The sequence below is a fragment of the Cryptomeria japonica genome, chromosome 4 (assembly GCF_030272615.1).
Source record: "Cryptomeria japonica chromosome 4, Sugi_1.0, whole genome shotgun sequence".
NCBI lineage: Eukaryota > Viridiplantae > Streptophyta > Pinopsida > Cupressales > Cupressaceae > Cryptomeria > Cryptomeria japonica.
In genome coordinates this window covers 255,563,586-255,590,113 of record NC_081408.1, presented here as the reverse complement: position 1 = coordinate 255,590,113, position 26,528 = coordinate 255,563,586, and the positions used below count along the sequence as shown (strand labels likewise).

The 26,528-nt window shown below is 37.9% G+C and overlaps 1 protein-coding gene across 5 annotated transcripts; it reads right to left on the bottom strand.

Moving 5' to 3' along the window:
• On the bottom strand, positions 1 to 21,139 carry LOC131065553 (DEAD-box ATP-dependent RNA helicase 24). Of its 5 annotated transcripts, none has more exons than XM_058000096.2 (6): positions 20,183 to 21,139; positions 4,643 to 5,871; positions 4,419 to 4,461; positions 3,615 to 4,260; positions 3,274 to 3,390; positions 1 to 821 (listed from the first exon to the last, which is right to left on the bottom strand). In XM_058000096.2, the coding sequence occupies exons 1-5, from the start codon at positions 20,802 to 20,804 to the stop codon at positions 3,339 to 3,341; spliced, it is 2,592 nt and encodes an 863-aa protein (XP_057856079.1). In that variant the 5' UTR covers positions 20,805 to 21,139; the 3' UTR covers positions 1 to 821; positions 3,274 to 3,338. The 5 variants fall into 5 exon arrangements, with proteins under 5 accessions (XP_057856079.1, XP_057856080.1, XP_057856081.1 ...); XM_058000097.2 differs by lacking the exon at positions 1 to 821 and adding an exon at positions 2,650 to 2,948; XM_058000098.2 differs by lacking the exon at positions 1 to 821 and adding an exon at positions 2,650 to 2,894.
• Positions 21,140 to 26,528: the final 5,389 nt, after the last annotated feature.

The following is a 26,528-nucleotide window of genomic DNA, read 5'->3' as shown; positions in this document are numbered from 1 at the left end:
TAGTGCATGTAGTGCCTTGAATTTATTCTCTCACAATAAACTCTCCGTTCCACTACAGTCTTCGTGTTTCATCTATCATTAGCCATTGGACCCAATAAAATGTTACATGCTTTGCAAACAAATTGCCATTTAAAACCTATTGGGGAAATTTTTTAAGCTTTCCTTCCGCAAAAGAACAGATTATAAGGACTCTTATCATACCTTCCATTGAGAAAGAACAGATTCGAATTGTATCATACCTCCACACCCATCATTCTCAAAAGCTATGACACTGATAATCTAAAATAGCAGGCAAACAGAGAAAATTACAAGTCATGTACACAGCCTGCAGTCCACAGTGTGCAATACATGCTTCACAGATCTGCCTTCTAATGATATCACGACTCTCATGATTGTCTCCTTCCATTTAAATGTTTCCTAGATATTATGTTCCCATTTGTTCTTGATTTACATCGAGTACTCCAGTTTACAAAGAGAGGTTAGAATGCTTCCTCTAGATTTTACCAAGCGATAATATAACCAATCAACATGTACTGTACTGTACTGTACATCTTTAACTTACATAACTTTTTTTCTTCATTTAGAGCACTATTGTATTTTGCCTTATCACGTTAGAATTTAGCATAATAAAGAATTATTGTATACATAGAGAATTTGCTTTAGATTATGTTAAAATTAAATAAACCGTATATCTTAAACATACTTGTATTTGTTTTAACAACTCCAACTACGGCCCTCTATCTCACTCTGCTAATGCTAGTTATATTGAAGTTGACATCAAATGAAGATGCTACTCAGCAGGCCTGGAAAGTTAGCTCTTTCTGCAAGTAAAACAAATTAAAAGAATGATCATTATACTCCAAACATTTTTGGACAGCCACCAACAAAATGCTCACAAATGACAATGCGAAGGTTATCATATCAATCTACATTATGTCTCATTCCTTCCAGAAGGGCCCTCTATAAGAAGATAACATCGTCTTGCTAACCTCCCCATAAAATCAGAAAAGTGAAGTCTCTTGCATAGCAATGCCACATATCATTAACATATATGCTTACAACAACAACAATTTTGAAGCGTTGCATTCTCAAAAAAAAAATATATCCTAATCAAAAATGCATAAACAAACAAAATATAGCAGCACAATGAATGTGACAGGTATCATGATGAAGGCAGGTTTAAATCCCGGCTGAGAACAGCTGGACAAAGCTCTCTGTGATAGAGTGGGTTGAGGTAAGGAACACATTTTTTGACCCAATCAGGCTGGGTCAATGATATCCCAAACCTACGAATCTAAATTGTAGATACAAATGTACCCAAAGAATAGTTTATAACAATAGAAAGCTGCAAAGTGTTAAAAAGAAGAGAGTGGAATGTAGACTACTGGAACATTTATAGCAGATTTATTGATTTTATTTGTGTAGAGTCAAAAAGTTATTAATATAATATCGTTAATAATTTCCAATCATAATAAAAACTCATGGATATTTGACTTAAACCTCTGGAATCCACACCAAATCCAATCTCAGCTATTAAATTAGGGTCCCTTAAGCAGGACATTTCTAGTCCTTTTATGGTATGAACATTCCCATTAATATATTCCACAAATCTCAAGACAGACAATGTTATCCTCCTAGCTTCTCGAACTAAATTGAAAATAATCTTCCATGGGTAATGTATGTGTGTGTGTATCCGATCTTCTCAAATGGGAAGCCAAGGTGTCCAAGGGGTTTTCAATTGGTTAAAGCATTGAGTTCTCATTGTGGAGATCAAAGTTCAAATCCCAAAGGGACATCTAATATGGAATTCAAAGTTGTGACTCTTAGTCTTCCACAGTTGGCTTCTAGTTTGGAGGTGGTTTCTAATAAGTGGATTCTGATTTGTGACTCTTGGTCTTCCATAGGTTGATTCCAGTGTGGTTGCTCGAAATGAGCAAAATATTAGTGTCATGGTTGTGGTTGCTCGAAATGAGCAAAATATTAGTGTCATGGTTGTGCTCTTAAAAAAGCTTGTAATGGTCTCATGTTGATGCTCGTATGAGCAAAATATGAGCAAAATATTTGTAAACGATCTGGAATATTAAAAAAATGGAAAGCCAAGGTTGCCACTAAAACATCATGGTCTAGTAGCATATCTTAGAAAGGAAATATCATAATATGCTACTGAGATAATGCTTGTAAACTGTTGTGTATAAATGTATATATGAGAAAAAGAAGCTTGAAAATGCAACTTTTATTTCTATGGTTTCGTTCCCTTATTTCTGGATAAAGGCATAAAAGTCATAAAACGAGACACCTAACTAGATTCATTCCCGGAAAATTCTGAGGTAATAAGTATGCTGCAAAGATAGCTTCAAAATGTGTACTACAAGCATTCTCTAATTGATAATAATAATCTGAACTGATAATATGAATCCTAAATCCATTTTTTTGCATTTTGTCATATAATATTTTCACTTTCTACTCCAGAGGAAAACAAGTGTCAAGAAAAGCAAGAGTGAGCGAGCAACTGAACAAGAGAGAGAACAACTTGAAAGTGCCACGTAAAACCATGGCATCACTCCCTTGTTTACACAAAGTAATTAGGTCATAAAACATGACACCTACCTATCAAAAATTTCAGGAAAAATTCTGAGATAACAGAATATATTCAACAAAGGTTACTTCAAAACTGGGACTTCAGAATATGTATTCACTTTCTAATTCATCCAAACATTGAGAGCAAGTTATCTCCATATCCAATTTATAATAGGATTAGTACGGTAAAATCCAATACTTGTTGCTTTGTTATACAGACAATTTTGAAGGCTCCATACAATATACATTTAAAGATGTACACAGGATGCATTCTGGTGTCATAAGAATCAAATTTTGTGCTTGAAGTGCCATCAGATCTACAAATGAATCCGGGAAAGAAGAAGAGTGATAAGAAACAATTGTAAGGATGCCTGCATAATACATGCATATGCTATGTTATGCAATCACAAAACACTTGCCAACAAACGTAAAACCAAAAAAAATATTCAATAATTATTAAGATTAAAACTCACATAAAATACAACATGAAATGGAGAAGCATGCTAGTTCGGAACAAATCATTTATATGTTATTCAAAACAACCTCTTCATTCTAAAAAATCCCTTCCTTATAGCTGGACATATATTTAAATAATTTCCTGAAATATACTGTTGAGTAGATTAGAGACAAAACCAAAGAGAAGAAAAAATGAGTACAAATTGAAATTAAATAAGCATTTTGAGTCTGCATATTTACCTTTTAAAAAATCCAGAGGGAAAATGGAGAATCAAGAAAGGATCATTAACTATATTAATAAAAAATCAACGATCCCAGCCAGATGGTCGTCTCCGTTCTCGAGGTCTGTCTTTAACACTGCAGATGACATTTGATCAGATTACAACAATGTAATTGTCTATGCTTATAGCACCTCATGAATTAGAATGTACTCCCCAAACATACAAGCATAAAACAAACAATGAAAATTCTTGTACAGTTATCGAAAGTGTCTATTTGCTGCCCCATATTCTTAAGGCAAAATTAAGGACCTTAAATTCATGCAGTAAATAATTCAATTTATGACTAAAATCAATCCTAACCTTTCAGAGCTTGGGGTTCCATTTGCTTTGGGCTCTTGAGATCTTTGATCTTGGGAATCCTTCAAATGATCGTGATCCCATCTTGACTGCTGTCTTTCCCTTTCACCTCCCTTGCCTCTTTCTTTCTCTCTATCAGCAGCTAAACCATATGTCAAATTGTCAGCCTGCTGAGTCCTGCTCCCACTTACTTGTTCATTAGGTGTACAACCACCAACTGAACCACCTGAAACAAATCCTCCTAAAGTTCCAGCAGATTTATAAGATGATTGGAAAGAACCAATAGATGATCCTCTATTCTGTGCATCAAATCCCCTGGTTGCTTCCCCACCTATTGTACCACCTGAAACAAAGCCACCAGCTGCTGCCCTTTGATTTCCTACCATACTAAATGACTGACCACTGCTTGATGCCTGAGAATTAGATGATGCAGGAACAAAACTACTTCGGAACTGTGCCATCATCCCTGTCTTCAGAGCATTTACTGCAGCTCCACGATTAGGAATTGCAGATTGAGATGATCTGTTTACAGCTTCAGGATTATAACCTATGCCAAGGCCAAAATCTACACCGCGTACACTTCGACCAGGGCCACCACTGCTGCTACTTCCACCTTTTCCCCCTCCTCGCCCACTACCCTTCTTCCCTCCTGCATAGAACACATTTTGCCTGATGATGAAAAATTGCCTATAGAGAGTTATGCAAATGTCTGAGCAATAAACATTCTATAAAGCAGAAGCCAGGGAAAGATATCCCCTCTCATATATTTATCTTCAACTGTAAAAGATATTTTAGCACACTGCATACCAGAGCGTCCTCTTGCCTCCCGTTTCGCTCGGAAACGACTATCCTACAAAGTTGCAAAATGTAATCCATGTTGGAAATATATGTTGTGTTTGCCATTGCTATTCAAATCTTACAAAAAACTTTACTGTACTATACAAGTCTCTTCTCTACTCCGTATGTGACATGAAATAGAAGATGCAATATGCAAATATAAGATAATTAGCATGTATGTGAACTTCTCTTACCTTCATTGCAAGATCCATAAGCTCCACGGGGACATTTTGCCCAGCAGCAACCAGACTGTCCAATAGTTCTCCAGCAAAGCGTGCCTCTTTTTGAGTAACAAGTGTGTAAGCTGTGCCTTCTTTGTCCCCTGCACGCCCTGTCCTTCCAATGCGATGAACATGCATATCCATATCTCTAGCTATATCAAAGTTCACAACAGATTTGATTGACTTAATATCAAGACCACGAGCTGCAACGTCAGTTGCAACAAGAACATGGTAAATTCCTGATTTAAACTTTTGCAGAACCTCCATTCGAGAAGCCTGATCCTTATCTCCATGAAGAGATGCAACTTTGAACCTATTTTGTATCAACTGAGATTCAACTTCTTCAACTGTGGCTTTTTTTGAAGCAAAAACAAGAACGTCGCCATTATCAATCATCTCTGGAAGTTTGTTTAGAAGCCATGGCATCTTATCTGCATCAGAGGGGATTACAGTGACAATTTGTGTGATGTCCTCATTGGCCATTCCTATTTCTCCCACAGTGATTCTTACTGGAACCTGCAGAATTTCTCTTGCCAGACGTTCTACTCTCCCAGGCATAGTTGCAGAAAAGAGCAATGTCTGGCGGTCAGGTCGTATTTGACCCGCAATGGACCTTATCTGAGGCTCAAATCCAAGATCAAACATCCTGTCTGCTTCATCAAGAACCAGATAAGTTGCCCTAAGCATTGTACAAGCCTTCATCTTCAACAAGTCAATCAATCTCCCAGGGGTAGCAACTACCACCTCACAACCAGCCTTGAGTTCTTTGATTTGTTCAAGTTTTGACATGCCTCCATACACTCCAGAAACTCGAATACCATGTGGTTTTGCAAATTTTTTTGTTTCCATATATATTTGCTGGGCCAATTCTCTTGTCGGTGCACATATAACACCAATAGGCCCTTCTTCTTTAGCAATTTCTGGCTGATCCATTATATGCACAATCATTGGCAGCACAAATGCAGCAGTCTTTCCAGAACCAGTCTTAGCAATACCCACAATATCCCTACCAGCTAATGCAACTGGCAAGGCTTGACGCTGTATGGGAGTTGGTTTTTCATAGCCTTGTTTAGCAATAGCATTCATCAATATGGAAGAAAAACCACAATCTTCGAATGTCTTGATTGGCCGTAGTACATCAAGTCCTGAAACTTTGATTCCCAGACTCTGCCTATATGCAGTGACATCCTGCTCACTCATACCTGAACACAGAGATCATCACAATGAAAAATTACAATAGGGAAAATCCTTGGTAAATGATTGCATTTTTTAACCATGTTGAAAATAGAAATAAATAGCGAATTAAAGACAGTATCCGGGAAAAACAAAGACAAGGATATTAAAAAAATAAAAGCATTTGATAATGTATCAATTACATATTTGCATTCTTTTATAGTGACAATTGAACAACAAACAACATTTTATTTTTGCATTTACTGCTGTATTCTTGAGAAGGTGTAGTATGTCAAACAGATCAAAACATTCAGACAGAAATATTGTATATGAAATTCTTCAAGGCACCCATAACTACAAGTACAGTTGCATCAAATCCATGGTCTATCCTGCTCTTTGTCTTCTAATGTCATTCCTTCTCCATGATGCTGATTAGAAATGTTTGCAGATTGTATATGTTTGAAGGTGTCTAAAAGATTGTAGCTGTCTTTGTCCATGTTACCATGTTCTCCTATTTAGGCACCCATATTGCACAAATTCGGTTCTGAAACAGGTTCAGATGTGGGACAGCCCTGAGTTCCACAAGATCCACACTGAGCATCCTAGGTTCCCTGTGTGTCTGCCTTGAGCGAACAGGCCATGACAAAAAAATTGCTGAAAATTTTTTTTTACTGCTGAAAATATTCTGTTTGAGGCCGAAAAATCACAAACTAAAATCTTTTACCATTTTGAATGCACACTGCAAAGTCTATTAGAATAAGGGGATATTCATTTGTTCCACAATCAATAGTGAGTTGAAACGCTTCCCTTCTTCCAAGCCGGCCAAAGAAATAGGCAAAGCCCATTATAGATAGGGCCCTATTGAATGGAGGTTATGCATTAACAAATGAAATGTTATCTGCCTCTGTGGGCTATCCCAAATGTCCAGTTTCTTTGATCAAGGTCTGGCTAATGGACTTGCTGATATTATATTTTACAAGAGAAAATCAAGTATGTTATTCTCATTTGCTGGAAGCAAAATTTGTGGGTTGTGAGACTTGCCATTATCTTGGTCTTATGTTCTCCAGAGCTATTATTTTTTATAGATAATAGATTTAGATTATATTTTATATAATATTATCATTATATAATATAATATATTATACAACTATAATATTATATTGTAAAATTGTATATTTATTTATTTTTAATGTTTTATGAATATATATATATATATGCATATGGCCATCACTGAACATGAACCCAAGAAAAAAACCACCGTATTGCAAACCCAAAGTGTGAACCAATGGCCAAACAAGCAACTTAGGTTGTGTTGTGACGTTTTCACACATCACCCCATTGCAAATGGGGACCCCCCACTTTTGCTTAGGCTTAGGTGTTTAGTTAGGTCGTCTTAGCTTGGTGAGTTTAGTAGCTATTAGCTCTTGCCTATGAGGAGTGAATATGTCTTGTCAAGTCAAGATTGAGGTTGTGTTGTCAACCTTGTCGAGGTGGTTAATGTTGTTGAAGGTTGTCAAATTGCAAGTCAAAGGGCGTTAGTGGTCCCAGATGGCATGAACTAGGGTTTTGATGTGAAACCTGACAAAGGCATGAGTTTATTCAAAAGATCAATCTTGATAAATGTTAAGCTTAACATTTTCAAGTTTGTATTGTAAAGCTATCTAATTTGGCCGATAAAGTCTCAAACTGTAAAGCAAGTCAGTTTCACCACTCAAGCTTTGCACTAAAACAGTCTTCACTGCAAAGGATCTTTGATTGCAAAGGTCTTTAACTACAATGCTCCCTCTAAAATTCGCCTTGCTGCTAAGTTGCAATAACCCCTCAAATTTCCGCCAGCATGCTAAGTTGCAATGAGGTCTCAAATTGCCACCAAGGAAAGAGTTGCAATGATCATTTAAATTTGCACCAAGAAAGCAATGATGCAAAGCTCATTCAAAAATCCGACCAAATATTGAAGATGCAAAGGTGCTGATAAATATTACTAAGATCAAATGGTGCAATGGTCATTGAGAATTTCGACTTGAAGGTTGAATTGCAATGGGGTCCTAATTTGCCGCCTAGATGTTGAGTTGCAATGACTCTCCAAAAATCCAATTTGATGTCAATAGTCTTTCAAAAAGCCGCTAAGAGCAAATCTTGAAATGCTACTCCAGTGTGTCGCCCAAGAGTGTAATGCGAAGGTAAGATATAAATTTGACTAAGTATTGGAGTTGCAAAGGTGGCAATGCATGACTACAAGATCAATAATTGCAAAGGGGAGTCAAAATTTCGATTTGATAATAACATGCAATTTTTGTTTTTAGTAATCAGATTAGCAGTATAAAATGGAAAATCAGAATGCAAAGCAAATCATACGCATAACACACATGTACCCTGGGAAAACATCCCTCTTGGAGGAAAAAACCTAGCAACTAAAGATCTCAGATCTGATTAGATTAGATATAGCAGCAGATTACAATTTAACCCTTCTAGGGTACACATCAACTATAGCAAAACTTATCTGAATCTGGAAGACATGGTGTATATGCAGGTCACTGTCAATCTGAGACAGAATTCGACAGCCTTGACCTACTTCACAAGTCCTTGAACAAGTTCAGCAGTCCAAGATGGTATTCGCTCAAACTTGAGGATGACCGCCCAGCTTGAGAACTCCAATTCGCTGCCTTAGACGGATTTGCCAGTGCAGATATAATTCGCTTGTATATGCAACAGTTCGCTGACCTTGATTGTACTTCGCTAATCACACAAGTAGTTCACTGATAGGATATATTTGCTGAGTGAGAGATGTGGTGAATAATGATTGATGCCTTGTATTTATAGGCGACTTAGCCCTTTAACTTTCCCAAGTCGGCTTGCAAGAATATTATGCCAAGAGTTTTACATGTTACAATTATATAGGTCAAGGTCTAATTACAAGCTACATATTTGATAGGTCTTGCCCCATAACAATTACATAATACATAAGTTGAACGCCCAAATAGGGTCTGCCCTATTATTATAAGTTACAATGGGGCCCAGCCCAATTACATGAATAACTTAAACTAGAATCCGATTCTAGCTACATATTTCAACACTCCCTCTTAGCTAGAGAGGATTCTATGAATAATCAAGTCACATAGAGGCTACCACCATGGCTACTCCCATGGATGAAACACATGATACAACCACCATGGCTACTCCCAGAGGGTGAACGAACCCATCATGGAATTTCTTCCATGATACCCACCATACCTACTCGCGGAGGGTGGGACCACAATTCCTACTCGCAGGAGGTGGAATGTCTTCAATGATACCCACCATACCTACTTGCAGAGGGTGGGTCCACCATGCCTACTTGCAGAGGGTGGAACGAGGGCTCTAACCTCAGACTTCTCCCACAGAAGAATGCAACACCACCATGCCTACTCGCAGAGGGTGGAATGAGGGCTTTCACCTCAAACTTCTCCCATAGAAGAATGCATTAACCAAAGAATGCGGCTTCCTCTGAAGCAGAAAGCAACAGGCTCCCTCTGAGCCTAACAAGTTCCCTTTGAAGCTAAAACGTCAAGCTCCCTCTGAAGCTGAAACATCACACTCCTAAATGTTATAGCCTTCTTTTTATGAGAAAACATCTTCAGCCACCAACTTAGTCTCATGGCAGCAAGCTACATCTCCATTCTTCAGCCCACAGGATGTATCAAGCTCATCCACCCTAGAATACAATCTTCGTCCTAAAAGCATTCGAAGAGAAATATTAATGCTGGAATCATACATGGTTCGCTATAGCATGAATTAATAACTATATGAAGAAATTCATGAACATTATTCAACCAAAATACTTATCTCTTTATAGGTTGGTCCACCAATGTTCTTTCCTACTCTTGCTCAGTATTGGAATTTCCAACCATACTGAAGCATCTAGTGATGATGGCTGCATGGCCTTCGGCCTTCGCCATCACACATCGCCTATCTTCAACGACAATCATATTTACACTCAGGATTGCTAAGAGCTAAGAAGCTTTCCACAAATCATAGAGTTCAGTTCCACGAACCACTAAAGAAGGGTAAACCTTAAGGCCATCAGCCCTAGAGCCCTAGAGGAAGGACTCTCAAGGAACTCTATGAGGCTCGCCATATTTCGCTCCATATCAACTTTTGGCAGGTCGGGCATATGTGTAACCACCTTGAAGCCAGCATCTTTAGCCAAGCAAAAGGCAACCATTTACTGCAGCTACAATGTGACCTTTGAAGGTGTCACGGGCAAAATCCTCATAAGTGCTCTAAGACGGACTCTCCTTTCGCCATCTTGATGTGAAGTTGCATGCTCCATCCAACCTATCTTCAACCCTAAGGTTGTGCATCATCTTGAAGAAGTGATAAGAGCAGAAAGAAGATAAATAATTACAGTCAATCTGATTACACCTAATTCGAACAAAGCTCTGATACCATGTTGCTTTTAGTAATCAGATTAGCAGTATAAAATGGAAAATCAGAATGCAAAGCAAAGCATACACATAACACACATGTACCCTAGGAAAACCTCCCTCTTGGAGGAAAAAACCCAGCAACCAAAGATCTCAGATCTGATTAGATTTGATATAGCAGCAGATTACAATTTAACCCTTCTAGGGTACACATCAACTATAGCAAAGCTTATCTTAATCTGGAAGACAGTGTGTATATGCAGGTCACTGTCAATCTGAGACAGAATTCGGCAGCCTTGACCTACTTCACAAGCCCTTGAACAAGTTCGGCAGTCCAGGATGGTATTTGCTCAACCTTGAGGATGATCGCCTAGCTTGAGAACTCCAATTCGCTGCCTTGGACGGATTTGCCAGTGAAGATATAATTCGCTTGTATATGCAACAGTTCGCTGACCTTGATTGTACTTTGCTGATCACAGAAGTAGTTCACTAATAGGATATATTTGCTGAGTGAGAGATGTGGTGAATAATGATTGATGCCTTGTATTTATAGGCAACTTAGCCCTTTAACTTTCCCAAGTCGGCTTGCAAGAATATTATGCCAAGAGTTTTACACGTTACAATTATATAGGTCAAGGTCTAATTACAAGCTACATATTTGATAGGTCTTGCCCCATAACAATTACATAATACATAAATTGAACACCCAAATAGGGCCTGCCCTATTATTATAAGTTACAATGGGGCCCAACCCAATTACATGAATAACTTAAACTAGAATCCGATTCTAGATACATATTTCAACAGCAATGACCCCCTTGATTTCCAAATTGACCTTTGCCAGCAATGACCCCCTTGATTTCCAAAATGAACCTCTGTTGGCAATGACCCCCTTGATTTTCGAATTGACCTTTGTCGGCAATGACCACCTTGATTTCCAAAATGAACCTTTGCTGGCAATGACCCCCTTGATTTCTGAAATGAACCTTTGTTGGCAAGGACCCCCTTGATTTCCGAATTGACCTTTGCTGGCAATGACCCCCTTGATTTCCGAATTGACCTTTGCCGGCAATGACCGCCTTGATTTCCGAAATGAACTTTTGCTGGCAATGACCCCCCTTAAAATCCGATTTGATGAAGAGTTGCAATGACCTCTCCGAAATCCGCCAAAGTTGAAAGAATGAAAAAATTATTAATAATGGTGCAAAGTCGGCCTTCAAAAGTGCAATTAAAAGTTTCATTTTATTTTTTGACAATGAAGTCAACCTAGGAAACTCTGAAACGAAAAGGCACACCGTTCAACCTCCAGTGCCTATATAAGGAGGCTTGGAACAATCATCTAACCATCAAATCAAAGCGAGTTCATCAGCAATTAGGCGAATTTCAATCAGCACTAAGACAAACTCAATCACAATAGGTGCAGGTTCAACAATCAAAAAGGGTGAATTTGTCTACATAAGCAAAGCAAATTTGATCATTGCACATTTGTAAGGGGTGAAAATCAATTCGATATTCATATCTGTATTTCTGAAAATCATGATTTTCTTTCTACAACAGAGATTTTGTTTGAAGGGTTGATCATTTCATTGATCAAACACTCATCTGCAAGAGGGCGAATTCACCTATAACAGCAATTTTGGAGAAAGGTTTGATCATTTCATTGATCAAACACACAGTGACAAGGAGAATGGAATCGATTTGAAGATCATTATTCTGATTTTAAAGGCATTTTCAGATCAGAATCTCTGTGTAATCAACCCTACATTTGCATATAAAAGGTGGAATGAGATCTCCAAACATGTGACTCAGACCTTGGAGCACTTCCAAATCAGATATGGGAATGAAAGATAGAATCACCATCTCATCATCGTTTTGAGGATATACCAAATTGTAGGTTCGTGAAACCTATCCATGTGTGTTTAACACTATCTTTGTTTATTTTGCAGGTAACAAAGGGTGAAGATACAAACTGCAAACAACATCAAGATCAAGTTTGAGACTTGCAATGCAAAGATCAGAGTCAAAGTTCTAGAGCATGAAAAGGATAACTTACATGATGGAAGAATGTTTTGCAATCTTGAATTCCCTTCGGGAATCCAGAAATCAAAGTCAGTACATTGAGAAGTCTAATCCCACCGAATGTATCATGAGCAAGGAAGATCAATCAAAGTCATCATACAGTCTACATCAAACATGATCAAGGAAGCAGACAGATTCAAAAGAGTTGATCAAAGTTCGCTTCTCATCATCATCACATCAAGCTTTGAGTAAGTGACTAATGTTGAGTATCAAGAGATATTGTAATACTCATTCATGATGATGAACCAAGTCTACAAGTGCAAGATGAGATGGCATCATAGTCATCATCCCAGTCACTAATCCACCAATCAGAAGAGACTTGCATCAGCATGTCCAAATTCAACGCACCTGACTCACCCATGGGGGCACAAACTCCAATGTACCTACCCCCACTATTTATTGGTTGAATATTCTAAAGAGGATATGTGTCAAAGCATTGTAATTATTTCATTGGCCAGAATAGAGTTTGTTGTAACAAACCCTAATTAGGATTTCATTGTACAATCTCAGCCATTGATCTATATATAATAGCCTTTGAATTGTAATGAGCTCTTTATATAAGCCTCGAGCTTCTCATTTGTAAAGGTTAATAGTAATAGAATAGTTGGTAGTTCAAGAATAGTGAATAGTAGATAGCAATTAGAGTAGAAGTTAGATTATGAGAAGGCAAAGATTGTTGCTAAACTCTTATTGTAAAGAGCATATGATTTCATTGAAGTTATGGTGAATTAATGTGTTATTTCAACAAGTCGCATGGTCTCTACTTCTCAACTCATTTGCTTTCATGTTGATTAGATTGAATGGAGGAAATTGTTGAATGCATTTGCATGGAATCCATTTAGTCCACGCCATTAGCCTCTTGTTGATTGTAAGTGCGCCTTGCGTGGTCAACTGGCATTATATGAGCTTAACTTCGAATCATTATACATCCATTGTTTATGCATTAACTTGAATGGTAATTAATGTTTGATGGTAATAATTGGAATCCCTTAGAAGATTGCACTGAGCTTGTGTCAAATCGTTCGATTTGATGGTGAGACCTTGCCCAGTAGGATTCCATCAAATCATTCACCCATCTTCTTACATTCTAGATCTTAGAATAGACTTCCTCAACCCTTTACCTTTTGTCCTTTTTCAAACTCAAGATAGTTTAGGAAAGTAAGCATCACAAGATTGCAACATCAGATGATCAAGTTCCAGCAATTCAAGTATTCAATGTAAGTCCCCCTTGTGATTCCAGCATAATCACATCAACCACTATGCTTATCCACACGTCGTGACCCGACATTTATGAACCTTGGGAGTCATCTCAATTGATCCTTATGCGAATCTTCAACATTTAGAGACTTTGTTCATTTTATTTTATGTTCGTATGTGCATGAAAAACACATCAAGAAGTTGTTGTTTGGAGACATAAAAGCCAGGTTCCACAGAGTTTCTGGTACAGAATGGCACATGTTTCTGGGACAGCTGAGTTGAGAGGCCTTTTCTTGGGGGAATACAATTAAAAAAAAAAGGAAATTTTAAAAATTATAGGAAACTTTATTATATAGAAAGCATTCATCATATACATTACAGATTCTTGTCTATCTGCTCATGATTACTTTGGGGCACAAGTGAAGCATCCTAATTGTGTTTGCCCCAAAAAAATCACCACTTAAGTTTGCAACACACTAAATGCTTTACTCTCCCAATCGTTCCAAGTTTCTTTGCTTATTTGAAAGCTTGTACTTTTGAAAGCAATGGCTCTCACCCCAAAATTATGTTGTACGTGTTGAATAAGTGGCATATCAATCAGTTGAAATCAACTCCTCCAATGGATTTTTGTTTTTCAATTATAATAAAGGAAATGATATCTAGGATAATGTGCCAATTGTGTGAACCCCTAGTTATTGTACTATTGTTTGCACAGAAAGGCATTGCTTGCTTGTAAACTAAAACAATTGTATTATGTGACACGTCTTAGAAAAATCAAAATTAAAAGTTAATACCACTACAAGACCTTGATCACAATGATGTTGCAAGGTGTGACACTCTAACATATGAGGTAGTGTAATGTCCCCTTGTTGAAATAGGTTTTATTAATAGATAATAATAATAAATTAAAATATAAAAGAATAAAAAAAATATATAATATAATTAAAATTTTGTTTAGTTTAATGAATGGTCAAAAGGCATGAAATGAAAAGTTGTGACTCCCTCAAACATGAGATATAAAAGGAAAAGAAAACTTCATTTGGAGAGAAAAGGGATGAAGGAAGAAAGAAGGGAGCAAAGGAATTAAGGAAGCATAAATGGGAAGAAGATAAGAAAGTGACTCTTTCAAAGGGGCAGCAATGATGAAAGGTTGTGACCTTCCCGCAGGGTGGTAATTGTGAAATGTTGTGAACATTAAGAAGAGGAGTGACTCTCCCTCACATTGGAGGATATAAAGTGGAGAAGTTTTCATTTGAGAAGGAAGGATCCATGGAATAGAACAAAATATCTGAAGCATTAAAAGTAGAATTAGGAGCAAACCTAAATTACAATTATAAGAAAATCTGGACGAATGATATGAACATTTATCAAAGAGATCAGAACACAAATACAAATCTGCAAACAATAATCAAGCAGGCATCAAAGGAAAAGAACAGGAAACATTAAATCAATAACAGAGAATCAGACCTGATGGAATAGAAAGGATTCACACACACACACACACACACACACACACACATATATATATATCTTAGTATAGGCAGCAGATCAGATTGATATAAACAGCAAACCTCTGCATTTTATGAGGGAAAATACATCGAATTGAATCTGTTCAAATTACCACAGCAGACTGAAAATACATAACCTGCAATAATTCTACAAGTATAGTGGGCAAGATTTAGTGTCTTCCCAAAAGGGGGCATTACAGGTAGACCTTGTAGTTTGATGGCACAGACAATTCTGCAGTTAACAGATAATTCCTGCATTTAAAAAGCATTTAGCTTTCTTGATGTGGACTGAAAATTGTGGTTTTCAGAAATGCCACATCCAAGCACAGCCAATGTTAGCTAAACACCATCTCAATACATCACCATCAAAAAGTAGATATAGTGAAGAAGCATATGATTCCAAGAAATATCAGTAAGGAACTTCAAAATTTCAAATAGATGGACAATAGATCATTACTATCTTTCTCAGCATTGTGTGATATGTGGGGAGCCGATTCAAGCTTCAAATTTATTTTGTGATCACTGCTCTGTGAATCAGTGTAATTCTGCTCTAAATGTGACAGGAAGAACAATTTTTCCATATCTTTTTGTTTTGTTTTTTCCCCAAAATATGTCACATCAATTTTGGGACGTAGGAGATAACTGGCTGTCCCATGCCCCTTTTTTATTGTTTCGGTAACATTTCACAATTTTTTCCCATAGGGGATGGCCTTAGAGACATTTCCTAGAAATCCCTGTATCCCTGAAATGTCCCATGGACAGGAATGGCCAGATTTTCCCAAGGTACGCATCCCCTGGAACATAGCAAAGTAGAGATCAATTAGTCCTGCAAAAGTCCTGCATAATTGAAGCCTTCATGTTCCACTATTACTTGTATCTGCAAATGCAAGAATTTTTTTTAATTAAGCCAACTTATCCTAAGCAAAAGATTCCCACTTCTTTGGTTATATCTCAATTGCCATCCCTTGGTTGTAGCCAGTTTATGCTCTGCAAAAACCCTCACATTGTGGTTTTGTCTAGGTGCTCTCTCTTCACCTATTAAAGTAGACTTCGTCTGCAGTCCAATTATCCTTAGCAGATGCTTGTGGGTATTAATAATAAATTCAATAGTGATGCCTTCTTAATTACAACCTTCCTTACTTATCATATGGTGTATTCCATCTCATGGATTTCCTTTGAAATTGTTAGTGTTTGCTTGGTAGTTGTTGAAATTATGATACCTTTTTAATTACAAGCTTGCTTATTTACTTACATCATATCCATTGCTGTGGTTTTTGTTTTTCATTGATAAAACTAGCATAGCACCCTTCTTAATGATAAAAGTAAAACAGGTCAACAGTAAAAGCATTTATTCGGGGATGTCACCGCAGCGCAATGGATGTTGCGAGCCCTGTTGAGAGGGCGATCTTGGGTTTGAAACCCTGCAAAACGATCAAAGGAGGAGTAACTGATGCAGACCATGCATTGGACCTGCAGCTGCATGCTGAAGAGAAGCCCCCCGCACTGGAGACTGTGCACATGGTATGGTTTGAAGAGCTGAAAGGTTGGTGGACCCTGCACTGACCTGACAAAGTCTCTTCCCCGACCTGCAATTGGTGACCATGAGCAGAGGTGTTAACGCCTCATACTATTCACTGTCAATGGAAGACAAAGGAATTCGTGTGAAAGGAGGGATAAGGAGATGTATCCAAGAAGAGCGATAAGGAAGGAAGCAGAGGAATAAGGCATGAGTGGAGAGATAAGAGAGGATGGGGAGATAAGGGGTGGAGAGTAAGGGGAGGATGGAGAGAAGGGGTGGAGAGATAAGGAGGAGTAGAGAGATAAGGGATGGAGAGATAAGGAGCTTGGAGAAGGTGTCAAAGAGAAAGAGATGAAAAGAGGTGTTAATACCTCAAATATCAGATATAATGTACTTAGGGATGGGGTCCCCCATTGTGGCCCCACTGGTTCAAAGCTCTAGTCAAAAGCAATCACCGATCAAAAAATGAAAAAAAAAAAGAAGCATTTATTCTATTTTTCTTCAAACTATGTCAACTATTTACCACTTTCGCATACAAATGACTGTATGTCGGAATTGGTAAGCAGTCTGTTTTGATTGAAGAAGCTTGCAGATTAAAACACAACTTTTTGACAACTGAAAACTGGCAGACTGACAGAGCATTAAGCAGGGCTCCAGTGTACATTGTGCTTTCAAGGGCTACAAGGTTTGGTAATTTGGGGACTTTGTTTTGTGGACTCGACAAACACAAATGAGGAATTTTTTCTCGGATTTGATTTGGTTGGCCTTGTGATTGTTGCATAGCCTTTTGGACTATAAGTTTGTTCACTTATCATGCAGCATACCCCGTGTAAGAGATTGTTATACTAATTCAAATTTATTAGCTGGACTCGCTTGCTATGAAAATCTACCTTCCTCTAATTGCAAGCAGCTTTGTCAAATATCTTTCTTCAAGATTTCTAGATATACTCTACTTACATTTAAGTTACAATTGGCATTGGATTATTCACTTATCATGCAGCATACCCCGTGTAAGAGATTGTTATACTAATTCAAATTTATTAGCTGGACTCGCTTACTATGAAAATCTACCTTCATCTAATTGCAAGCAGCTTTGTCAAATATCTTTCTTCAAGATTTCTAGATATACTCTACTTACATTTAAGTTACAATTGGCATTGGATTATTTTATTTTTAAAGCAGTCTTGCTCAATATAAACTTATAAAGTCGTTAGATCTTTTATACACTATATTAAGTATATCATTACTACTGTGCAATTAAGTGAATTACACACTAAAAAATATTAAATAATTCAGTTTCAGTGCATTCAGGATTGTAGAGTTGCTCTTTCTACACAACAGGTTTTCATATTTGAGTGTCTTTTTATAGTTAAAGGTTGTAGTGAAGTTTGCATTGACTTATCTTGTGGTTGCATATAAGCGAGCTTATAAGTCAATTATAATTTATAAATATTTTGTGTGGTTTTGATTTGTTTTGTACTGTGGTTGTCTTTTCTGGCTCCTACTTAATTACAGACCTGTTTACTAACCATGTAACATTTTCAGTGTTCAATGTTTTGTTTGCTTATCCTAAGCATCTTTCTAAAGGAACATTTATTTTTCCTAAGGTTGACTCAAATAATTTTTCCAACGCAGGAGACAACTGTGAGGCTTGCAAGCAAATATTGATATCAAAAAGCATTCTCATACAAAAGTACGTCATGCAACATATCCACTTAAAACCAATGCCAATATACGCCTCAGATATTTTAGAGCATTAGTATTGAACATGGGCAAACTTATTTAATGAGTGCTATATTTACTCTAATATCATTTCTGAATACATTTTTATAGGGAGACTGAAGGATTGGTGTTATTTTAAGTAATATGGTGCACTTTGTACTAAAAATGATTTTTTTTTTTTGATGCACTTAATTCAAAATGAAATTCTCTTTCAACCATATGCATGTAATAATAGTTATGTCAAAAAATTATTTTTATAATTTTATGTTCACACAAACGACTAATATGATTTGCTAAATAATCCCCTATAGGGTATAGTCATGATGTTTATGTATTTTCATGTTGTTAAAATACAGATTATTCTTATTTTGGGAATGTCTAAATCAACCTTTTTGTGGCAGTGTTACGTGGAAGATATTGCAATTGTATACAAATGGATTGTTATTACAAATAGAAATTATGCATTCAATTACATTCAATAATTGATGATACATCTAGCAAAGTGGATAGCATAAAAAACAAAAAAGTTTATGATTATGTTTAAATTTTAAAATTAATGTTCCTGTAATAAAGTTTTAAACTAATGTGCAACTAAGAAAATCACTCTAATGCTTCTACTTTACAAATGGAGGTGACTGCATAAAGTACTCTTCATAGTCAAAACAATAACAAAATGAATCTTTCCCTTAAATGTAGTTGCCATTGTGAGATACTTTTAGCAGCTGGGTGCTAGAAGATTGTAGCATCGTCTCAATTTTTTGGTGGTTTTCTTGCCAAATAGAATCCATTGTATGGTTCGGAAGCCGAGCTCATAAAACTTTGTTAGCTGGATAGAAATTTCATACCTAATTAGATCATTTTGAAGCAATATTCTAAAAAAAAATTCTCAGCACACACAAAAATATTCAGCATCCCCCACTCCATGGAACCTTGCCTAAATGAGATTGTGAAGTACTGAAAATATAGTACATTCAAAACCAAGAATAAAATCACATAAACTACACAGAAAAACTGGCATAACACTTTGGAAACAAAGAATGAATGAAATGCATAGTTTAAACAAAGAGGGTGATCAAACAAGTTTACTTTTAAATTGCTCACTAAATAACCATAGTAGGCAGAATCAATGGGATACTTGGTGTCATGACCTATTATACAAATTCTTAAATCTAGAATCAGACAAAAATAATCATATTAAAAATCTTTTAAGTATTTTGGGTGATATCAATGCTATCTTCGTATCAGCAAGTTCTTGAATGGGCCCAAAGGTTTGCGTATTCACTCCTATAAGTAAGATCCAAGGTCATTCCCCAATTCTGACTCATAAAAAAGAAGTTTACAAGCAAGTCGTCACATTTTAATAGTTACTAGATACTACTTTGGCCTAACGGTGGTCTTATTTTAATTCGATAACCTAATTAAAAGTCCGTGGAATTGAGTTGCTACTAAAACGTCCCAAGATCCAGTGGACATGGGTTAAGGTTTAACAGGTGCGGAATACATTCCAGAGTCACCCATGTTTAGTAGAAGTACATCCTTTAATGTGAATATATTCCAGTATGAAGATGCACGGGTACATGGTTTACTGGTATGACTATTAGTTGTTTGATGATAGGTATTGAGTTCAAATCCGCTAATCGACATTATGCTGGTTGAGTTGGTCCTTGGTGAATGGTGTGTTTCAATGTTCAAAGATGAACCCCGCGTTCATAGACTCGCCCGCTGAGGATTTGGCGATTCGTTAATCCCAAGATTTACCAGTAAATAAAACATATTCCAGAATAACCCCCATTTACAAATTACAAAGAATGTAACCAAAGCTTACCCCGACATTGTACTAAAAAAAGGCCGCTTCCAAACTCGCAATTAACTTGACAGAAAATAGTTTTTAAACAGTAAAACCGGAGAGTACCTGAAATGGAAGGAGTTTCCTCATAGAAATCCTTATTGAATGGCTCATAATCGATCTCCTCGTGATTGAGAGCAGGAATGGGTTCAATCTTCTTCCTATCAATTGTAACAATGGGATTGTCGTCGGAATCATACTCCACGAGTCCTGCATCGACCGCCTTGGCGGCAGCATAAACCTCCTCATCGGAATCATAGCCGGCGTGCAACGCATCGGCCGCAAGAGTCAATCCTATGTCCTTTTTCTTCTTCAGAAAGCTGTCTAGCGGATCATCCTCGTCCTCCTCAAATTTCTCCATCTTAGCCCTAGGTTTCGCAGGGGCGCTCTTCATTTCTTCATGTATGCCAGCCATGAAAGCATCCAGAGGATCAATTTCCTCTTCTTCTCCTCCACCTCCTTGCTGCTCCTCATTATCATCGTGGCGAGCAGCTGCAGGACTCGGACCCTCGTCTCTTGAATCCGCGTACTCAATTTCGTCGACGTCGTGATCTTCGTAGTTGTCGTGAGGGCCGCCTCTGGAAGAAGGGGGTATGTAAAGCCTGCGCTTTGTCGTCGCTGCCTCGAAATTGAAGCTGGTTGGCTTACTTATACCAAAACCCTCGAATCCAAATTTTCGCTTCGACATAGCGTTTTATTCAAATCCACTGAAACCCTTCACACAAGGGAAAAAAAAATTAGGGAGAAAAAAATCCAGATCTCCTAAACGTAGATTAGCGGTGGGAACAACTACTTTTTTTCCTCCAAAACCCTGGAAGTGTAGGAAAAATCCTGCCGGAAGATTTGTTTCGAATTTGAAAACAACTTCAATGGCTAAAAGTCGAAAACGATGTAGGAGATTGCAGAAAATACATTACGCCGCGCACATTGTTTGGTAGAGATTTCTCATTGCAACGATCTTTGAGTATGGACTTTGTTTCATTAGATATTTTCCAGTGTTAATAGAGCAATCAGACACAGTCTTTTTTTTTTTTCTCTAAATTATACTGGCATGTATATCTTTAAAAAAAGAATGGATAAATATATTTAACAAATATAGGTATATTTCATTTTAACATTAATTTTTAAGAAATTTTAATTTGTTATTTAACATTTAATATTTGTTATTATTATTTTATAAATTAATTTTATTTATATTTAAAATCTTTTTTTATATTATTAATTAAATTTATTTATAATTTCTTATATAAAAATATTATATAGATAGATAAGGAAAAAATAATAATTTATAAGTTTTGAAAAAAAAAATGAAAATATATATTTTTAAATGCAATAGAAGCATTTTTATTTAGAAGGATAATACTAATAATATTAGAATAATAATAATAACAAGACAATTTAGAAATGAATTAATATTTATATGAAAAAAATTCTTTTACAAAATTATGTTATTAGAATATATTTTAACTCTAATCCTACTATAAACCTAGGTAACATTATGTTAATCCTAAACCCATCTCTAATTGGACTATAACCCTTAATATTTTATTTTATTATATTAAGACTATTTATTAAATAATACTTATATTCATAATGTAATACAATTTTTTTTTATATATATTATAAATCGAGAGACCAAAAAAGATGTTTATACAGATGAGTTCAGGGGAGGCAGGGCCTCAACGATGAAACCAAAAAGAACTAGACGAGTGTCATATACAATGCACTGAAAGAAAGCTCCAAAATAAAGTTGTGCTTGCTGCCATAAGGAACTAGAGGAGGATTTCATCCTGGTCTTCTAGCCATGTGGTCACCCCTGTGGTCCTTCCATCTAGACCACCTTCTTCCTTTCCATGATTTGTATGCACATGTCAACCCTATTGAAGGGGGGAGCTCTGGTATCTTGGAGTTCTTTAATCAGTTTCTTAACTGTACTCTCGAAGGCAGTTTGATTTTCTGTGATCCTTGCCCATTCATAACCATCTTGCATCTCGTATATAAACATGGTGGCTCGACCTTCTTTGAGGAACCGTAAGAGTTTGTTTCGTTCAACATTCATCAGGAAGCAAACCTGTACAACAATTTTATAATGTTTGAGTTTTTTTTTTAAACCAGTAAGTTCCCTAGCATTACCTTGGAACTTCTCCTCATTTATGAGTTTCCAAATAAACCAAAGGATAAAAGAAGACAAAATTTGCCAAATTAAGTTAGCATCCTTTTTAAGATTATGGACGAAACCAGTAACTATATCATAAGTGAAGACATGCTCAGTAATGGATATTCCAAACATTAACTAGATCTCCCTAGCAAAAGGGCAGTCAAGGAAGATGTGCCGAGTGGATTCAGGTTTATTGCAGACAGAACAGAGATCATATGCAGCTAGATTATTCCTAATAGGCAATCTATCTAGTAATAGTTGCCATCTGAAACACTTGATCTTAGGGGGGATGGGAGATTTCCAAAGGTTCTCAAAGGTTTTATACCAAGCGGTAGGGCTGTGGTGGACATTCCATAGGGTGTTGACCTGGTCGATCACAGAGGTGTCCTGGTTAAGCAGGTTGTAGATAACTTTGGATTTAATTTTTGGGAGGGGGGAGTCATCCTTCCAAAGGAATGAGAGGTCCCTGTAGGTGTCAACATGAGTGTTCTTAGGGAGATTGAGGGTGTTACGGGCATTCCTAATCATATTGTAGGTTCACTTATGTGAAGCAGGGAGATTAAATTTACTACTAAGTTCCTCCCAGGTGATGAGGTTGTCATTTTCTAGGATATCCATAAGATACTTGATCCCTTTGTTATGCCAGAATCTAGCAGAACAACCTCGGGTTAAGGCCAGTGGCTTAGAGTTGTGGTGGAGGTTCCACCATATCGACCTTTCACCATGTATAGTGTTGTCACAATCAATGCCAGAGTTGCAGATAAGTCTACGCACATGCTCCCAAGCTTTCCAGATGGACTTAAAGACCCAGGTGCCTTGGACGGACACCGAGAAACTTCCAGCAAGTAGATCACTGAGTGGGAGGACTTTCCATGATTTGTCAACCTTGGGGAATCCATTTTGAATGTTGTTTCTGATAAGAATCTTCCAAGGTTCTTGCCCATCTAGTGCATGAAATATCCATTTGGCGACAAGGGAGATTCCTTGTAGCTTAAGATCCTTAAGGCCCAAACCTCCAAGTTTTTTGTCTAAGTGGCACCAGGCCTATTTTACCGCATGGGCCTTTCTTTTGCCCTTACCATCAGACCAGAGAAAGCGTCTGATAGCCTTTTGAATTTCATAAATTTGATAATTGTTGAACATCCAAACCGAAGAGTAGTAGATATTGTATGAGGAGAGGATTTTTTGACATACTTGAACCCTACCTACTAGGGAGAGGATCCTATTATCCCACTTGTTGAGCTTCTTATCAATTTTCCCCTTAACCCAGGTCCACATGTCCCGAAGAGAGGGGGAAATAGAGAAGGGGATACCGAGATACTTGACAATCATGTTGGGTCCTCCCCATGAGTACCCGTCTTGCTGTAGCCAGTCTGGAGGTTCATCCTTCCAGCCAAGTAAAATAGATTTGGAGCTGGAGATCTTGGCTCTAGAGGCTTTACTAAAGGTGTCAATTTTTAGGTTGAGGGAATCTATGTTTTGCCTAGAGAGCTCTAGGAAAAGAGAGGTATCATCAGCAAATTGGATATTCGGCAATTCAGAGTCATCCGGCAGCACGATGTCATGGACTCTAGGAGATAGAGTATCATCTCTAAGGAGATAAAAGAGGGCATCTGAGGCAATAACAAACAGAGCAGGGGCAAGAGGGTAGCCATGCCTTATGGATCTAGAGAGAGGAATAGGTCGGGATAAGGTTCCATTAACTTCAATCATGGTGGAAGCATCTTTGAGGAGAATTCAGACATAGTCACATAACTCGTTAGGGAAGCCAAAAGCTCGGAGCATCATGAGGATGAAATCCCACTCGACTCTATCATAGGCTTTTTCAAAGTCCACAAGGAACATGGCAACGTCCTGGTTAGAGGTTCTGCCCCATTCCATGGATTCCCAGCTAGTGACAAAGTTTTCCAATATGTACCTACCTTTAATGAATCCAGTTTGGGTAGAGCAAATGAATTTTGGAAGAATCTTTTCAAGGCAGGTAGCTAAGGCTTTGGCAAGGATTTTATAGGAGACATTGAGGAGGGTGATTGGCCTCCAGTTCTTAATGAGCGCTTTGTCTCCTTCTTTAGGGATGAGTTTAACAATACCTTTATTTATGAATTCCCCCAGAGTGCCATTGTCAAGAGCTTCATTGTATATGTCATAGAGGTCATGCATGACCCATTCAAGATTGGCTTTGTAGAACTTCGCAGGGAGACCATCGAGGCCTGGGGCCTTATTATCCTCGAGGGCTTTAATGGCATCGGCAATTTCTTGTATAGAGATCCTGGATTTGAGGAGGAGAGCATCATCTTCAGAGATCCTTTTAGGGATGATGGTACTACATTTGTGTCGATCCTCTTTCGAGGCCTCATTATCTTCTGAGGTAAAGAGAGTTCTATAGAACATTTTCAAGGCCTCTTTGATATCATTGAGATCCAGGAGTTCCTTGTTGTCTACAGTTATTCTAGCAATTTTTTCTCTATTTTGTTTCTACTTAAGGAGGTTAAAGAAGATTTTGGAGCCTTTATCTCCAAATTGGAGACAGTGGTTGCGAGCTCTAATGAAGGCTCCCTTGATTTTGACCTACTGGTGCTTTCTAAGGATGTCTTTGGTTTTAGAGACGTGCTTGGCCAAGGTGGGGGAGGAGGGGTTAGTTTGAATATCCTACTCTAGGGATTGGAGGCGACTGGTGAGAGTTTTTTCCATGGCTCTAGAGTCCTTGGCTTTCTTTTGGCCAATGGTTTGGAGTACTTTCTGCCAGGAGGAGACATTCCTTGTCCACCTCAAAGTGCAAGATTGGGGAGGCTGAGGCTGAAGGTTGAAGAGCCTGACCACCTTAAGGGCACCTAGAACATCTTGGTCTTTGAGGAGGGAGGTGTTGAGAATAAATTTCTTGCTACAGGGGTTGTTTATGGGGATAGCATTTCTAGTGTTAATGACCGCAAGGATAGGGAAATGGTCAGAAAGGGTAATTGGCAGGACAACAACCGCACTCCCCAAGTGGTTAGGGGAGAAGGAGAAGAAGTCATTGTTAACATAAAATCTGTGTAGCCTGGAGTAAATACGATTGGAGCCTTGTTGAAAGTTGCACCAAGTGTACCATAGGTTAGAAGCAGCAGTTTTAGTGCCCTCAAGGGGGTCAAATAACTAGAGTTTTTGTTTAAGTTTGTCCCAGTGAGGTTTTTCTGCATTTTTCCATTCAAAAGGAAGTCCCCCAGCCTTGTCATCTCGATGCTTAGTCATATTGAAGTCACCAACCACTATCCAGGGGATACTTGGGGGGGGAAGTCAGCCAGATCCAAAGGGACACTCTTTCCTTGTAGTCATTAGGTGCGTAGATAGAGCAAACACCAAAGTTGGAGCCCCTAATATCTAGGGTAGCCCAGGCTACTCTGTTGTAAGGGGAGATCCCTTTATCCCTAATGTTGCTTGCCCACTTAGGGGAGATAAGAAGGCCAACTCCTCCCTTTCCTTTCGGGTGGCTGGTGCAAATTTTGATTGCATCTCTCCAGATAAAGTCAAGTGAGTTGTCAAGATGGAAACCCACAGATTTAAGTTCTTGCAACATCAAGAAATCTATGTTCTTGTGGTGACTCAGAGAGCTTTTGATGACAAACTTCCTATCAGGCGACTCAAGGCCTCTAATATTCCTAGAGATGTATTTCATTAGAGAGGAGGGTTAAGAGGTTCAACTAGGGAGACCGCAAGGATCTCCAGACTTCTTTTTATTCTTGGAGCCCATAGGCCTACCTTTTTTTTTAGTCAAGGAGGATCCTTTTATAAGGTCGTCCTCATCTTCACTAACTTCATATGGTTCATTCCTAGTAGCTGCAATTCCTCCTATGTCGGACCCAGACATCTGGGAGTCTGGAAAGCCAAGGAGCACTGTGCTAGACCTAATTTCTTCAAGACCCTTATTGGCGTAGATTACTTCAATAACATGATTATCTTCTAACTCTTTGAGCATAGAGGTTGTCGAAGGGTTGGTGATGTTAACTTCAGGGGTAAGCCCTGCAGGTGATGAGGAGTCTGAATTCTTGGGGGTTTCAAATCTGATCCTCACACTTGTAGGGTTATCACTGGTGCTAGCAACATCAGCACTTCGACTAGGGTTCTCAAGTTTCTTAACCATTTATTTTTACCACAGAGTTTGTTGGGGTTCGAGCAAGAGCGGGTGAGCTATTATTTGTAGGGAGGGGGTAATCGTAGATGCTCGTTACTTGGCTGATAGTTGGGATAGCAGGATGGCTTTGATTTGGGGCATTCAGG

Bases quoted from the DNA above. Each gene is read 5' to 3' on its own strand.
- LOC131065553 (XM_058000096.2), bottom strand. From the start codon at position 20,804: ATGTCGAAGCGAAAATTTGGATTCGAGGGTTTTGGTATAAGTAAGCCA. The intron at 4,462-4,642 runs GTAAGAGAAGTT...GCAACTTTGTAG, and splicing joins TTATGGATCTTGCAATGAAG to GATAGTCGTTTCCGAGCGAA. The intron at 3,391-3,614 runs GTTAGGATTGAT...TGTCATCTGCAG, and splicing joins GGAACCCCAAGCTCTGAAAG to TGTTAAAGACAGACCTCGAG.